Source organism: Lissotriton helveticus, chromosome 2_1 (genome assembly GCF_964261635.1).
Source record: "Lissotriton helveticus chromosome 2_1, aLisHel1.1, whole genome shotgun sequence".
Taxonomy (NCBI): domain Eukaryota; kingdom Metazoa; phylum Chordata; class Amphibia; order Caudata; family Salamandridae; genus Lissotriton; species Lissotriton helveticus.
This window is the reverse complement of record NC_136059.1, coordinates 517587478-517604145: the sequence shown is the minus strand read 5'-3', so window position 1 is coordinate 517604145 and position 16668 is coordinate 517587478. Positions and strand designations below refer to the sequence as shown.

At 42.7% G+C, this 16668-nt stretch overlaps 1 protein-coding gene across 4 annotated transcripts in view; it reads right to left on the bottom strand.

Moving 5' to 3' along the window:
* TRAPPC13 (trafficking protein particle complex subunit 13) overlaps window positions 1-16668 on the bottom strand; it is a 512549-nt gene that overhangs the window by 127193 nt on the left and 368688 nt on the right. For 2 of the 4 annotated variants that reach the window (XM_078675160.1, XM_078675157.1), the window contains exons 7-9: window positions 16202-16246; window positions 9260-9277; window positions 6887-7020 (exon numbers count right to left, since the gene is read on the bottom strand). In XM_078675160.1, the coding sequence (XP_078531286.1) occupies window positions 6887-7020; window positions 9260-9277; window positions 16202-16246 (197 nt within the window). The remainder of the gene's footprint in view (window positions 1-6886; window positions 7021-9259; window positions 9278-16201; window positions 16247-16668) is intronic. The other 2 variants (XM_078675158.1, XM_078675159.1) reach the window with 1 other exon arrangement.

Sequence of the window (16668 nt, the reverse complement as noted above, 5' to 3'; positions counted from 1 at the left end):
GGGACTGGACAGAGCAACAATGGGGAAGTCAACCAGCGGATCTAATTGAACGCTTGGAGGATGCACGGGACCTGAGAGGCAGACCCCGAAAAAAGTAAAAGACATGGTGGAGAGCGACAGAGACCCCTTTCCCCCCTCCCTGGTCTCGTCTACCAGCTCTCCCAACCTGAACAGTTTATTGTGGCTCGCCGCAGGGCCATTCCGGCAGCGGTTAACTTTAGTTCCCCACCCAGTGGTCACAGATGATGCAAAGGGCCCACACCTGTTCTCCCCCGGGGGAAATAATCCCTCCACTCTAACGACACTTGCGTTGACTCACAACCCCCACCAACGGTAAGTCCCCAGACAGCAGACACCTTCATCTAGTCACATATACGGAAGCCTCCGCCTGGAACAAATGCCTGATGTCGCACTCCCATTAGGCGACCATCGCCATGGCCTGCAAATGTATCTTCGACTTTGATGGGCTCCCAGATGCACTACAGACACAGACGTTGCTTTCCATCTTCTCCCCCCACCCCACCATTATCAACTAAGGCGCACTGTATAAGTTTGGTTCGGGCAAATCACTGATTGCAATGGGCTCTCAGTATTGGGATTTTATTACTAGCCAGCTACAGAAGTGTTTCCGATCATCTCTCCCACACCATCCTGCCATACAGGGGCCGGACAATGCATGGTACCTGAGAGACAGGCAGAGCGATTGCATTGCAGGTATCACTCATCAACGGCACACACCACTACAGACGACTCATGGCCTCCGACATACGATACCATACCCTTAATAGTTGTGGCATGCACACAGTCTGAAAGTGCTATGCTGTTTACTATTATATCAAGAGGCAGAAGTCACAGATATTTTTTTTATTCTGTGCCACTACATATTCAGCATAAGTGCAGGGTGCGTTGGTATGAGTTTCCCTGGTGCCCCCTTCCAGGAAATCAAGAAAGAGGTGGAGAAAGAGAAGCATTTTGCCATCTTGGAGGGTAGACTGGCTGGCCAGCCAGTCCTCCTGGGTAGTATTTGCTTCCCCTAACAATGAACAGGGAGCATTTTGGGACACATTCTCAGCCACACTTGTCTACCGTATGACATTACTGTGGGTCCTAGGGTGGGATTTTTATTGTGTACCTGATCTAACCCTGGACCGGTCACACCCCCCACTACCTCAGTCTCTGCCACATACACAAGCAGAGCGATTCTGAGCTAGACACATCACTAGTCCTTTGCAGACATGTGGCGCGCACTACTCCATATCCCGGCTCAGCTCCTTCCAGTTCCACACAACCTGTACGTGCACCTGGATCATTTTCTCTGCTCTCCAACAATGGTACCCCTACATCACCACACAGACTACCTAAGCAGGATAATTTACAACCACGATGCACACATTATGGATCTCCAATGGGAACCTCTGATGCCCCCCATACCAGCTTGAAGGCTACCACAGGATTGCCTCATGGACCAGATGTTCCGAGAGAGAGCAGGAAGACTGCAATCGGTACTTCGAGGAGAACCACAACATAGCTTCCACCAGGATGCTGGAGTTGGATGCTTTTAAAGTGGTCCCCCAGGGGGATTGCATCCAGCAGATAGCTGGAGTCCACAGAACCCTCGAAAGGTACATTGAGAGAGCTTAGACTATGGCAGACACTGATCCGGCTTTCACCTTGCAGCTGGCGGATGCCAGTATTGCTCATACGGCCCTTCTAGAGAACGAACCTGTGTTGCTATAATTTTACAGCCTACGCTGCCAGGATGCATTGGGAGGGGAATCTACCCGGCCAACTCTTGACATGGCTCACTCAGCAACACTCAGAGACTCGAACTATCACTGAAATTGTTGTGCACGAGTCACAGTCTAAACCCAAGCTGACATCCTGCAATCCTTCCATGAATACCACTCAGCTGTATCTAGTGCGCCTCAGGATACACAAAAGGACAGTCTAGACGGCTTTCTGTCAGGTATCGTGCTCCCCAGAGTCCTGGCCACTACAAGGGCTGCTTTGAACGGGGTGTCACACCCGCAGATGTATAGCAGGCGACCCGAGACCTCTCCCACAATAAAAAACCCCTGGACTAGACGGTCTGCCTCTAGAGTATTATCATACTTTCTCGCCTCTCTTGTTGCCCAGATTGGCTGCAATGTACAGGATGGTGTTGAGGGATCGCGAGCTCCCTCACTCCCTGCTCGAGTACATCTTGGTTTCCATCCTGAAGTTAGAGGAGGATCCCACACAATTAGCCTCGTATAGACTCATTGCTATACTTGAGACGAACAACAAGATACTAGGCAAGATACTGGCTGCACGATATGCCCAGATCTTGACAGGCTTGGTGAACTCTGACCAGAACGGTTTCGTCCCAGGTCGAAGCATCTCACAGAATCTCTGTCGCCTCTTCCATGTTCAAGATCAAATACAAGGAAGGTTCCGCGAGCGGCATGCCTTATCCTTGGAGAACTTTTGTACACCAGCCCAGTGTCTCGAAACTGCCTGTGTTGCCTTATTTTGGCCCCATTCTGAGTGCACTGAGGGACACGTCAAGGTTGCCCACTATCTGCTTATTTGCACTCGCTATGGAGCAACATGCCATACGCCTACAAGGTGAGGGCCGGGACTGGGGCCTCCCACTGGCAGACAAGACTCATGCAGTGTCCCTATACACAACGATTTACTTCTTTATGTTTGCCATTGAGTGACTGTCCTGATGCCAATTTGGGAAACATTGGCAACGTTTGCCGCAGTGGCTGGTCTCCGAATTAACTGGGAGAAATCAGTCATTTACTAGCTCCACCACAAGCAAATACCACGAGAGATGTTCCTTCACTGGCAGAGTCAGGCGCCCCGATATTTGGGGATCCATCTTTATCTTTCTACTAGCGATCTCTACGAGGGAAACATCCTGAGGTCCTTAGTGTGCATCCAGACCCAGATACATTAGCATGATGGCCCTGGTGAAAATGGTGGCATTGCTGCACTTCCTCTACCACTTCGCGAACCTTCCAGTCATCTCCCGCTCCTTCTTCAAGGAGCTAAACGCCCTTCTAGGCACTCTCATTTGGGGATCTGGCCGCTGAGAAGTGACCCTGTCAAAACTGCACCTGCCGGTTGATCAAAGAGGCCTTGGAGCACGGTCCTTTGAGGCATACTTCCTGGCGGCTCAGTTACAGTGGTGTCCTCGATAGACCGCCGGGTGCTACTTGGCAAAGCCTCCACAGAGACGGGCCCTTTACTGATACTCGCTCTCCGACGATTACTCCTCCCAGGTCCTCATCCCGCATCCACCTGGCTCCTGCAGGTGGCGGTGGCATGGGCATGTATGACCAGGATACACCGCTTCTCTCCGGCAGCCCCGCTTTATACTCTTGACCTGACCCTCATTGGCCTGCCATGTGGACGGAACTACTACACTACGGGGGACCTATGGGTCTGGTCTGAACATTCACTCCTCAAGGTGGAGGACCTCTTTTTGGAGGGCGATCTTCTCCCTTTTTGCCAATTGGCCGAGGAGAGACTGGTCCTACAGGCCATACTCACCATGAAGCCAGGTGGCCACCTAATTACCTGGATGTACAAAGACATCTGAGGGCTGATGGGTACTGCGCTCATCCCCCTCTGCCATAAATGGGGGGAGAAGTTTGGACAAGCACCAAATGCAAAGGAGTGGACACATGGCATGCTTGAATTTCTGAAGAAAGTCTCCTGAAACACGTGGTTTAGAATACACAGTTCTTCATACTACACAGGGCCTAACTCATGCCCGAGCAGCTTCACTATATTTCCCAGAAACACAGATCAAGTGCCGCCACTGCCACACCATGGATGCCACGCTCATGCCTATGCTGTGGTCATGTCACCCCCATGCTGTGGTCATGTCACCCCCTGCAGGACTATTGGTGTGCAAACATGCCACACTCCGGAAGGGCACGGGACTCCCCGACATAACCACATGGGAAGCAACCACAAGGAGATGATGGATGGAGCACAGAAACTTTTCAGACACTTGCCCCCTAGTCACAGATCTAGGTTTAATCCATCATTGTTCTTTTGCTCACTTAACCATCCCAGTTCAGATCCCAGCCATATGCAAATCAGCATGGACCTTGTTCCTCATGGGAACAGTCCAGCCCGAACTGCAAAGCTGGATCCTCCCTGGATCGGAAACAATCATTCTGGGACCGGTTTCAGGGTAACACCCCATATCAGCCAGACTAGCTTGAATCCAGTGGCACAGCGAGCAAGGAACTCATGTCTGGGCATACGCATCTCACTTAGGGTGCAATATGCTGTGGCAACAAATGGTGGAGGGAATGCTAAATGAATTAGGCATTCACCCCCAGTCCAGATCTGAGTTCAATCCATCAATCCTTTGCTCATTACGCCACCCCTGTTTGGACTCAGCCATATGCAAATAAGTCTCGACCCTGCTCCTCATAGGAACTGTCCAGCCTGACTGCCAAGCGGGGTCCTCCCTGGACTGGAAACAAGCATCCTTGGAATGGTTTTGGGGTAACAACCCTCATCAGCAAGACTAGCTTGAATCCAGTGGCACAGCGAGCAAGGAACCCACGTCTATGATACCCATCCCTCCGAGGGCAGGGCACGTATTTCGGTAGTGTTGTCTGCGGGGGCACAGCCCACCGGGCACAGGTGAGGCTGACTTTGTCTTTGCCCAGTCAATGTGTTCATACATCTGCGCTAAGTAATGGCAAATGACAATCGGTTCAATACCAGAAGCAACAGAGGAGAGGACACAGTGTGTGGATCGCAGTGCTTGCAGCTTATCATCTTCCTTTAGCCATGTCGCAACCCACCACCCTGGATTGCACAGTGATGTCCTTGAGTTGGTGCACTCACTTTACAGCACTTGCAAGTCTCCTCTTGTACTTCAACACAATGGTTGTTGGCTTTCTCTAGAGCCTGAATGGTTCTCATTGCTTCACATTTCTGGTGCAGGTGATGGTTCAGTCACCTGCACTCGGTACACTTAAGGGAACTCCAGCCTCAACCACAGCACAGAGGTGCAGATCTCTACTGATCACAGCACTGCCACGGAGTTGTCTTGCCTAGGTCCCTTAAAACCCCTCTATCCATATAGTCTAGCTGCAGACACGTTTTGAGTGCATTCCAGCAGTTCAGTCCTGTGACTGGTTCTGGCCAGTTATGCACTCTTTGCTACATCTTTGCAGATTGGACCAGCCATGCTCGTTCTCCAGAGTATGGGTAAGATGGTGGGCAGAAGCTGGCAGTCTCCTTTCAGGAGGAACCCAAAACAGAAACACAAAAGATATGTGGCTGTACCACTCAGTCTATGGAGTTAGCCCTCTCAAAAACAAAGGACAAAGGAAGGACAGGGGCAATATCAGTAGTTTCAATGGGACCAAATTTCTACTCAGCTAAACAATCGCCTGTCTGACCCACTTCAAAGATTCCTGGAATCTCTAAACAAATCCTCCATTCAAGTCAGCTGTTTAGGCTATGACTATTCATCTTTAACAACCCATAGAGTGTTTAACACATCAAACAGAAGCCAGTGTTGCCATGTCCACATGCTCCACATGTTTCTTTCACTCACCTAGTCAAATTCAGACACACAATATCCAAATCCCACATGGACAGGTGAAACTCCCAATTGTAGGGGAATGGCAGATACATGTGAAAACATGAAAGAGGCAGGTACGCTGCTCTCCCTAAAAGGTAACATGTAAAGGCTTGTCCTGCAACTATAATAATTTCTTCTGTCAGCACTGTCAGAACCTACACAGACTGGTGACATAAAAGTAGATACTCTCTTCATCAAAAAGATGGTACAAATGGTGTGCCTTCCAAACACTGAGCTCTGCTCTAGGTCTCTTTCCATTTCATGAAAGGGCCTCACTGCACACGTATTATCATTGTGTGTGTTGAGGTGGGGGTCAAAATCACTACAGCTTGCTATGAGGAACTTGAGGCAGAGGCGCAGGCTCTCCAGAGATATACAGGGAACATTTTTCTGCCGGCTGTCTCTTCCAACAATGCAGTTCACAAACATTTGCTGCGTGGCTGGGAGAAATGTAACATACTATAAAATAACAGGTTCTTTTAGAAACCTACGTAGAAAAATCACAACTGGTAATATGACAGAGATGCAAACCTATCCGACTAGTTATTCAAACGTGACTGATTTGGACAGGTTTTAGTAACTGTGAGGGTGGTATGCTAAAATTGTAAAACACTAATAGTTGACCTCTGCATGCAACTTTGTAAGTATTTTCAAATTAATCTAGCCTGCCAGAGGGCATGCTTATAACCTCTTCACTTTAAAAAAGTACACACCATCTTTACATTATGTTATACTGTTGTCATCAGGGTCTCTCATTGGTTCACCTTTGTAGTGTTTTTGGCTATCTGTGGATGCCTTTAGCATACAATTCTGACCTGTATATCACAAATCAGAGTTTGAGTCATGCTGCACTATTTTCTTCGTATATCTATGGTTAGTCATCAATGAAAGAAACAGTGTGCAGGCAAGGACCCTTAGCTGGGGTCAAAATCCAAAACTGTGTATGAAAACCAAAATAAGGTAGGGGGTTGAAAAGGGAGTATGAGTCTCCAAAGACTATGATTTCCTTAAAGAAAATCAGAAGAAAGAAAGGATGCCGGTTGGAATCTTGTCAAATGTTCTGGGAAGATAGGGGATTTTGCTAGCCAGCAGTGGTTGAGGTAATGCTAAACAAGTGAGAAAAGACATGTAACAGCAAAGGTTTATCTGAAACACTCTCTTACAGCAAAAAACACTGGTTCCATACTGCACTGCTACTCCAAGTGCATTGGCATTTGCTAAATTCTACATCATTATTAGCAAGATAATGCTGGTACATAAGTTACCCACGTTCGGCCTTACCCATTTCCATCTTTGTTAATAATATTAAGTTCTGTCACGTTGTACATCATCGATGGCTCTAATGAAACCTTCTCCATAAACATAGGTGAAGTTGTAATGTTCTGAATTTGAGCTTCAAGAAATACTTCATCTGTCTAACAAATGGGAAGAAAAAGTCAGTGCAGATGGCAATCAAGTAAAAATACTGATTATTTTATTTGTAAATCAGTCATTATGTGATTAGTTCATGCCTGAAAATCAAAAACTGTAATTATTGTGAGTCAAAAAGAAAAGAAATCTTATTCGTAACATGATTAGGAGGAACACAACGGTTAGTCAACTGATATCAGAAAAAACAATGGACTTGGGATAGTTTTTAAACATTTTTGGTGCTGGCTCTAAATGCCCATTCATTTAGGGTTAAGATTAGTAGCTTCCATTTCCAAAACTGTGCCATTAGAACTGTGTAACACAGTGAAGTTCAATACTAACTAAGTCATGGATTTTATTTTTAGAATGAACCAACCATCTCTGAAATGTTTTCCGATTACGCTGATTTACAACACTATTGGTATTAAATCAAGCTTGTGCAAGTATTTCATATGTTGTAGTACACAGCGTTCACTTCAGTTTAGTCTTCTTCATAAACTGTTCTTTCCCTCTCACTGTTGCTTATGGTCTGGTAAGGCACTAATATTTTGTTCTTTTGATTTTATTTCTTGGTATACCCTGTACCATGGAAATACTTGTTGCTGTCCGTTTACTCATGACAGCACTTAAAATGACAGTACCATGCAGAAAAGCTTACAGATTTAGTCATCTGCAGAAATTCAGAAATATTACAGAAAACGCATAACATCCCACGTATCCATTGCTTAAATCACAGTATAACCACATTTCATGGCAAGTGCACATTAATGCAACGATTCTCAGCAAAATGTTAGTATAATTGAAAGTAGCTGAAGGAAGTATTACAAGCAGCATAATGAAAAAGCAAGTTAGTCTTAAAACAACAAAATAAATATTTAGGCTTCTAACGGTTGAGTTATCCAACTACGTTAGGGTTGCCCTACTATACTATACTATTCCAGAGATATCAGTGAGAAAACTGAATATACAATGATACCAGAAAACAAAATATATTAATTGCATACACTTAAAATGTACGAATGAAGGACTCTCTATGGGAGGATCAGCAACAATCACAGGAGTACTATATCAAGTAAACTATTGTTACAAAGGAGGTTGGTATACAATAATGGTATGTTTTTATATCTATATTTTTACTAGAATAGTACAGCCGGTCTGACTAGACTATTAACCATTTCCTTCCAGATTAATTAACTAAGAATACTGTGAAAACTAGAAGTAAAATATCACCAGGATTTGTTTATTAACCATTCTACTGGTGTCCTGAACTCTGATCACAAAGACTGTAATAGTGATCCCTACTCTGATATAGATGGGCCTGCTGTTTTAAAAATAGATTTCAATCAAAACTATGTTACATATAAAAAAAATACTTGATAATTTAAGACCTGGGGATTGAATGCTTCCAACGTTACCCTTATTTTGGAAACTGCCTAATCTTTACAGACAGCAAAAGTGCACTGGAGTTTGTTCCGGAATATGTAGATTTATACAAAAAATGTCCCATAGATACAGATACTAGGGTTGTTTTAACTAAAGGATGAGGATTACAATGGTACATTCTAATACCTAATATTAATCACAAGAGGTTTCTAGTGTGAAAACAAATGTGATTTGCTTCTCCTACATTACTAAAGGCGTAACATAAAATGGTGATGCAAGTGCATTTGCACCTTATTTCAGTACATCCAGACGATCTCCACTTATGACACACAAAAATAATGTATTTTCATCAATATTATGTACGTTATATAGCACAAGTGCACAGTGGTGGACTTTTATCTCCAAACAATAACCCATTTAGAGTTTTACTTCATAGCAGTGATGGGGATTTACATATTAATTTATGTTTGCATCATAATTAGGCAAGATTATTATTTTACACGTGTCTGGAAAGCTTTGTTTCCAATTTAATTTTTGTTTGTATGAATGCAGTAGTATTATTCTAAATTCCTTTTCCAAATTATGATAAGGAGAAAGTTCAAATTACTTTTTGATAAAGACAGTAATGGGTTAGGACTTTTCCAACGCATCTTAAAATAATAGCTTTATTTTGAAGTATGTTCCCTTAGAACTACCCATTTAAAAGACACCTAGTGGTATTTGGTGACATACTGTTGACAAACTATTAAACAAAACAAACTATGCTTTTCCATTATTCTTTTAACATTGTTAATGTCAAGCACAGAGACAGCAGACAGTGAAAGAAAGCATACAGACTTGTAATAAAATAAATAAAATTACCACAGAACTGAGGTCACTCTAATGGGAAAATAAAAACAGAAACATTAGAGAAATAAGGATTAAATGTTAAAGGAAAAAGGAGGACAACTAAACTTTCAAACAAAATGCATGGCTGCATTTTATTGTTATTGCATCATGTAAGACAACATTAGTGAAGAAAATGCAAAACAAAAAACAAACAGTTTGGTGCTGAAAGGTCAGTAGCATGTTACATGATAACAGGGCGATATATAAAAATAAATACTGTGCACACTTCGCAAATGTCTGTAGCTTTCTAAAACCATAGGCGTTTTCCTGGACTGTGTGTGAGAAACAGCACAAGATAAAAAAAAGTCATGCTACATACCTGTAATTATAGTCTGATGGATTTAAAATGTTCTTGAAATTTAAGCCTGAAAACTTTTCTTACCACCAGGAGCAATCTAGCTACACTTTGCAATTCAAACCTTTAGTGAGCACAACAGAAGTTGTTAACTTCTTAATGCAGAAGATGGGGAATGTGGAAGTGAGGTAAACTTACTAAATACTATAATCTTTGGAAGTCACAATCGCTTATATTAATTTAATACATGTTTCACCTGAAATTCAGCCTCAAAACAGCATCTGGAAGGAAGCATAGACAGGATATGAATCCAAGGAATAGGAAAATGCTGCGTGTAGCGAAGTCAAATAGTCAAGGCTTCACACTTAGATGGTGGTGAACAATAGAAAATCAGATACAGCACAGCTCCATTACAGAATTCCTATTCCCTTTAAGTACTACAGCATTGTATAAGTATCGCAATAGCACTGTACTTAAACGTCTCCATCCAATACTTGAGGTTCTTTTGGTAACATTCTACAAAGCACATCTACAAAGAAAATGCGCATTGAAAAATCTGCAACAAGGAATACCAGCATGGTTTGAATGGTATTTGCAGTCAACTCCACGAGTGTTATATTTTGAAAAGTCAGAATTTCTTGTATGAGCTTACCCGGTGTCCTTTTAAGGAAACACGCTATCCGCTATCACTGGCAGAATTGCAGCTCAAATTAGACTCCAGGTATCTGACAGATAGAAAGCTATGCTCCGGGCTAACCCGGAAAGCAGAGTGACTAAGATGGTGTCCGCTCCAGAAGCTGTTGCGGTTGTTCTAATTTTGAAATTAGGGATAAAATTTGGCTCAGGGAAGATTGTTGGGGTACATTTGCTTGATGACAGTCTTACTTGGTATGCAGGTTGTGATGCAACTTATGTAGTCAGGATGGCAGTGGCAACTCAATCTGCTTGTGAAGGGCAAGGCACAAAATGAGATGCAGTCGCAAGGGCGGAAAAGAACCTTGGGCAATTTGCACAGATCAGCAGTTTGCCATGGAGGCTTTTGGGCTCTTCCCTCTTACCATACAGACAACTCCAAAACAGAAGAATCTGTTAAGGAAACGTGGTGAAAGTTTTCAGCAATTCCAATATCGTTGTTTTGTGGTTAAGCTTAGCAACTGCTCTGTGCTCAGATATCTGGCAAGGTTCTCTCAGGAGGCATCAGTCCTCACAGTTGTGCTCATAACAGAGGAACCTCTGCATTCCTACTGGTGAATGTAGGTAGGTTCTTAAATGACATGGCAATACTTCTCTTCTTCAGTCAAGGATTGTGACCCATGCTCCTTCAGGAAGCTACAGCCAAACGTCCTGCTCCTAGTCCAGTCTTTCCTCTATACTGGTATGCAGAGCTCCTTCCAGTAGAATGATTAACGTTAACTTAAATATCTGCCTCAAAGGGCCAACTTATTTTCAGAAAGAAAATGTTTCTCAATTCCTAGACTAGTTGCACAGATATCTTCATTTAAGTCATAAGAAATATAATATTCCATAGTGGACATAGAGCCCTTTTTCCATATGTAAATAATTTTCTAATGGAGAAAAACTGACATGTTTATCTATAGAAAAACAAACAGTAGCTAGTTCTGAATTTTCTGAATTTTTAAATGTTGCTTCTTCCAGATAATAAAAACATATATCTAAAACAACACTGGAGCATTAACTGTAACCTTGCTACTTTATTAAAGTGAAATAAGAAGGAAAAGTCTGCCTGGTAGGAAATTGAAATTAAAAATAGACACTTCTCCTCTAAGGAGCCATCTGCCTCCCTTTAATTGCATATGCTGTACTGGACGGTTTCCACAATCTCAATTTTAACTTGATGAGGAGGATCCCAAACAACTAACAAGGTTTGGTTCCCCTTTTAGGGAGGATTTTTTTGGGGGGGAAGCAGAGAAGGAGACTGGCTGCCAAAGACACTGCTATGGGTGGGTACAAAAGAGAGTGGTCCGCCCTGGAGGGATTCAAACACTGTGCTATCTACTCTAAAAGGGGTGTGGGGCATCAATCGGATCATCCCATTTACATAATTACAAGCAGAGCATGATATTCATAAATAGCAGACCATCAAATGGCTCAACCTCAATCATGCATTACCAGGGAGGATGGGGCACACAAAGAAACTTTGGAAGACTCACCTCTAGAGATAATGCTACCGAAAAAGTACCAACAAAAAATCAGTATCTCGAACATACACTGTGTTAATGGTCAACACACAGAGGGAACTCAATAACCTCTGAAGTCAATGGGAGTGTGCCACTGAGGCACTAGAACACCATATTTATAACGAGGACCTCAGTGTTCCTAGGGAGGTGTCAATAAAAGCCAGTTTAGGGATGGTACAATCCAAAATGCTCCATGTACTCTTATTATACAAAGGAACAGATTCACAAGTTTGGGAGCACACTCAATTAAATGCTTGTGGGGATGTGAGGAAAAAGGCATTCTTACACTCAGATATAAAAGACTATTGGCGAAGGATAGGTAGGATGCCAGAAAGCACAGTGGGACAAGTAAAAGAAATTACGGCACCACTTCCACTATTGGGAACACGGAAAACATCAGATCTGAAATCCGAAACTACTGGGTAGCCAAGGCTTTATTATGACCGAAAAGAACAGCCAGGAAATGAGGATGCCTGGTAACACTTACAACATCAGAGTGGGCACGATAGATGGACTGGTGCAGTGCCACAGAAAGAAATGATACATATTAATGAGTTGAAAATTTGGGAATGGTTGGAGAAGCAAGCTAACTCTTGACTACTGAGATGTTGTGGGCCTGCCAACTGACGAAAAGACCTTTCTGATACACGCAATTATAATTAGGTGGAAAAGAGACATGGCAAACATACCTCATCATTTTTACGGGGTCCATACCATACTGGTAAGCATGGAGGAAAGCGCATGAATGGGAACACCTATGAACCCCTTATTCAAACCAATTTCTACAAGAGACGTGTTTTGTATAAGACCTCAATGCCTCGCTGTATTGTTATTGCATTTAAAATGTTTAGTGAAACTCAACAAAAAGATTTTCAAAAAAATCATACTCTTACTGCTTTACCTAGACATCTTTACATATTTAACATTGTCTTCGTCTGTTTTTGCTTTAAAAATAGAAGGATTTTTGCTATTTTTTCCACATGTCTACACTCTTTAAGGAAGGGAAGCTGCTGCTAATGATCCACACTGTGTGTATAGGCAGTCTTAAGTCACTCTCAAGAAAAACACATTACTTGCCTTCAGTAACACATATTCTGGTGAATACTCTAATTGCAGATTCCTCACTGTTAGAATAATTCCCCATGCTCCAGACTGGATCTCGAAGTTTTCCCAGCAGTGCTCCCTTGCAGCCAGACAGATGTCAAGAACAGGCATTCCACGTGTTAACACATTTGTAGCAGCGTTGGACCTGGTGGAGTGAGCCCTCAGTCCTTCCTGAGGCAGCTTCTTTGCTAATGCATAGCGTTCTTAATGCAGTGGACTATCCACCTGGGCATAGTCCTTTTGTACACTGCCTTACCTTATTTGCCCTGAAGAACATCCCAGAAACCTGACTGTTCACCGGATGGTCCATGGCGCGATCAATGTAAAAACTTGAGGCTCTTTTGAGGTCCAGCCAATAGACTCTTCTACACTTTCAAGGGGTGAAGCAGAGCAAAGACCATTGGGAGGGTGACAAACTGCCCAATGTGAAAAGCATCAAAACCCAATAAACCCTTGTGAGCTTGGGTATCTAACACTAGGAAAGCAAAATGCCAACAAGGGGAGCATATAAACCCACGTAGACAATTTGAGGTACATAAGAGATGTCCAATCTAGTCGCATCCAGAATCAAAATCAGTTATTTAAATGCAAATTAATACTAAACATGAGGGGAAAAAACACAGAAACAAGTTTCTTGAATACAAGACAGGCATACCATATTACTACTGATGTCAAATATGTGTGTTACAAAAACATATATGATCAGTAGTGGTGGTATAGGCTGTGGCACTACTAACTGTTGCGAAATTCACTTAGACAGTCCAAATTATTTTGAAGTAGGTTGATGGTGCCCTTCAAGGTGACGGTGACATCTCACTACCACAGATGCCAACTTCTATTGAAATCCCCTTAGGAGATCTGACAAAATAAGCTAAATATATAATTGTACCTCGGCACTCAGGTATTTGTTACACATAGGAGCAAGTGCTTCTATGGGAGAAATTTACCTATCTTGACCTTTTTAAAGAATCATGACTTGCAACGATATAAGTATATAGTCCAAAAAGATTGTGGCTGTATATAGAGAACATACAAGACAAAAGATATCTTTGTTAATTTAATGTCATTATTGGTACAAATTAGTGTATCTTGTCCAGTTGTTGGTACATATTAACAAAGCTTGTTTGTAGAGGTTCTTCTGTACATAGATCTCAACATAGAATACAATGGGCAGCAGACACGTGTTTCGTTACTCAAAAGTAACTTCCTCAAGGATTATCAAATTTTTATCGAAATCCAACACGTCCTATTGGGCTTTCGCAAAAGTAGAAGTGTAGATTATCCTTAATAAGAGAAGCAAGGAGGCCTCAAAAAATTCATTAATCTTTCCTTCTCCCAAGTAACTGTTCCTCCAAGACTTCCAAATCTATGATCCTGTTTTAAACAAACTGAGTCGATAAGTTCAACAGTGTGGTCTGTGTACTATCCAGTCCCAATAAGCTGGTGATAGGCCACAACCAAATTAGATGGGCCTGAAAATGTGGCAGCAAGAGGTGATAAGGTTTCCCAATATCAGATATCAATATAGTCCATAGGTCAGTAGATAATAAGCGTTTAAAATAGTAATGTCAATAGGTGTCCCTCCGAAACACCGGATCCGGATCGGTCCGATTACTGCTACGTAGAGACGCCTTATCCCATTCGAAGAAATGCAGCGTTTTTTTCAGAGCATATCCTAGCTCGTGGCCATTACTTTTCTGGCTCCATAACGGTTTGGCTCAGAAACAGATTAGATTTCTGAGTACTTTGTTTCGGAGGGAAACCTATTGACATGTCTTGGAGGAACAAGAGTCAAAAGATGCAACAAGAGGCTGTGTAGTGGCTTAAAGGGGGTGCACATGATGAACTCCAGAACCAAATTAATATCACACTGTGGTATCACAAACGGTTAGGGAGAGAACAACTGTAGCACTGACTTACTTCAAACTAGCAGCATCTCTTAGCTTAAATTCTGAATCAGCTTAGATGTAGTTATGAAAAAGATTTAACATATTTTCGTTTGTAGAAGGTTTTCGGACATTTTACTTATTAGTCTGTGCTACATCACTCTGAAAACATATTTTTCCCGTTTCCAGCGGCAGCGGTGCTCCCTTCACTTTAGAAGGCAGAGAGGCCTTGAACTGCAACAGGTCATGAATAGGAGCAACCGAATCATTCATTTGTCATGGTGCACAAGAAGCGCTCGATTAACAAAGCTACTTCCACACAACTTAGTGACGTTTCTATTTTGACCCTTGAAGAACTAATGAAATTTGACAGAAGTGGAGAGGACAACCTCCATAACCACTGGTTAGTAGGAGCATTTGAGGCAGATGTACGAAAGGCACATTAAACACTGATCCACAAAACATTTCTTTGTACTCGTAAAATGATTACTCAAGAGAAACATGTGGACTAGTATGGGGTCATTCTGAGAGTAGGCAAATGTCCTCAAGGTGGCAAGATTTGAGTGCTTCAAGGTGGGGACACTTGGAGAAGTTGGTAAACACCCACAAAACTGGTAATTAAGTCTGTGGATATTAAAAAACCTTAGCAGTTAGTATCGCATCTTGAAAACATTTTCAGAATTATTCCTTTTAGGGGCATTACTGAATTCAGTTTTCACAGTGAGAATATGGAGACATCACCCGCACCTGCCCCATCTCATACATCGGGGTGTAGGTGTTTCTCCACAGGGAAACATTTTCCTAATGGAGTCTAAAAAGTTTGAAAATGCACTTCTGCAATACATTTGTCCATTGTGAAATAGACACTGGCTACGCTTCGGAAGAACAAGTGTTCACACATGAGTCTAGCTTCAGAGGAGTACTTGAGAAATTCTTCTGAATCCTAAAAATGTGGGACATTTTCACGAAATGTAGGAGTCGTCATACTGGACCAAATGTACGACTTTCTTTGTAAATTGTGCCTAAAAAAAAAAAAAAGAGAAAACTACAATGTCCACTTCCACCAAACTGAAATGTAAAAGAAGGCTGCCCTACACAGATCAGTATTGCCCTTCAAGTTAAGGCAAATGTACACTGGCTATGTTCCCACCTGTCTTTCTCCTCTCACTCCCGCCCCCAAGTACAGTCCCACAGACAAGGTCAGGAACTGGCAATAATGTACACAATGGGATTTGGCTATGGTACTACGGTCGCCTTTCCAGAAGCAATGCTTATTTAGCTCAAATGTTTGTTCTTAAAATTGATTATTATACTTAGTTAACGCTAATAAAAGCAACAAAAATTGTAATTTAAAGTAAAAACAAAAAAACAATTACTCAACGGGCACAAAAGAAGCAATGGGCCACCGGGACAGATTAACACATTCACTCACCTCAGCGTTATAAAACTTAGTCTTCACGTCCAGCGGTTTAAGCACCTGATTGAACAAAGAATGCAAGTTAAATACAGATTTTTCAGACTTCTCCTCCACCTCAAACACAGTGGATTCTAAACACCGGCACAGCCCCCCAGCACTTTTACAGGCGTGTGTTTTTGTACCCCCACCCTCGACTCAACCTCTCGTCAAGCGGCGAGGGGCACGAGTCATACATAGCTCGCAGAGGAGCTTTTCTCTGTAAAGAGGCTGCGCCTGCGCACCAGAAGAAAGCAACAAGTGAGACTGAATGTTCAGCTCCTTTTCAACCGCAGCTTGTTGCCCCCTCTATGGGAACTACTTCACGGTACATACTGCTGATAGCTTCAATGACCCAACGACTGGTGTAAAGAGTTTCCGAATCGGGCCCGTTTCCAAGCCACACTTCTTTCTATAATGTCACTCTCCTAGAAAGGCCTGCGCTG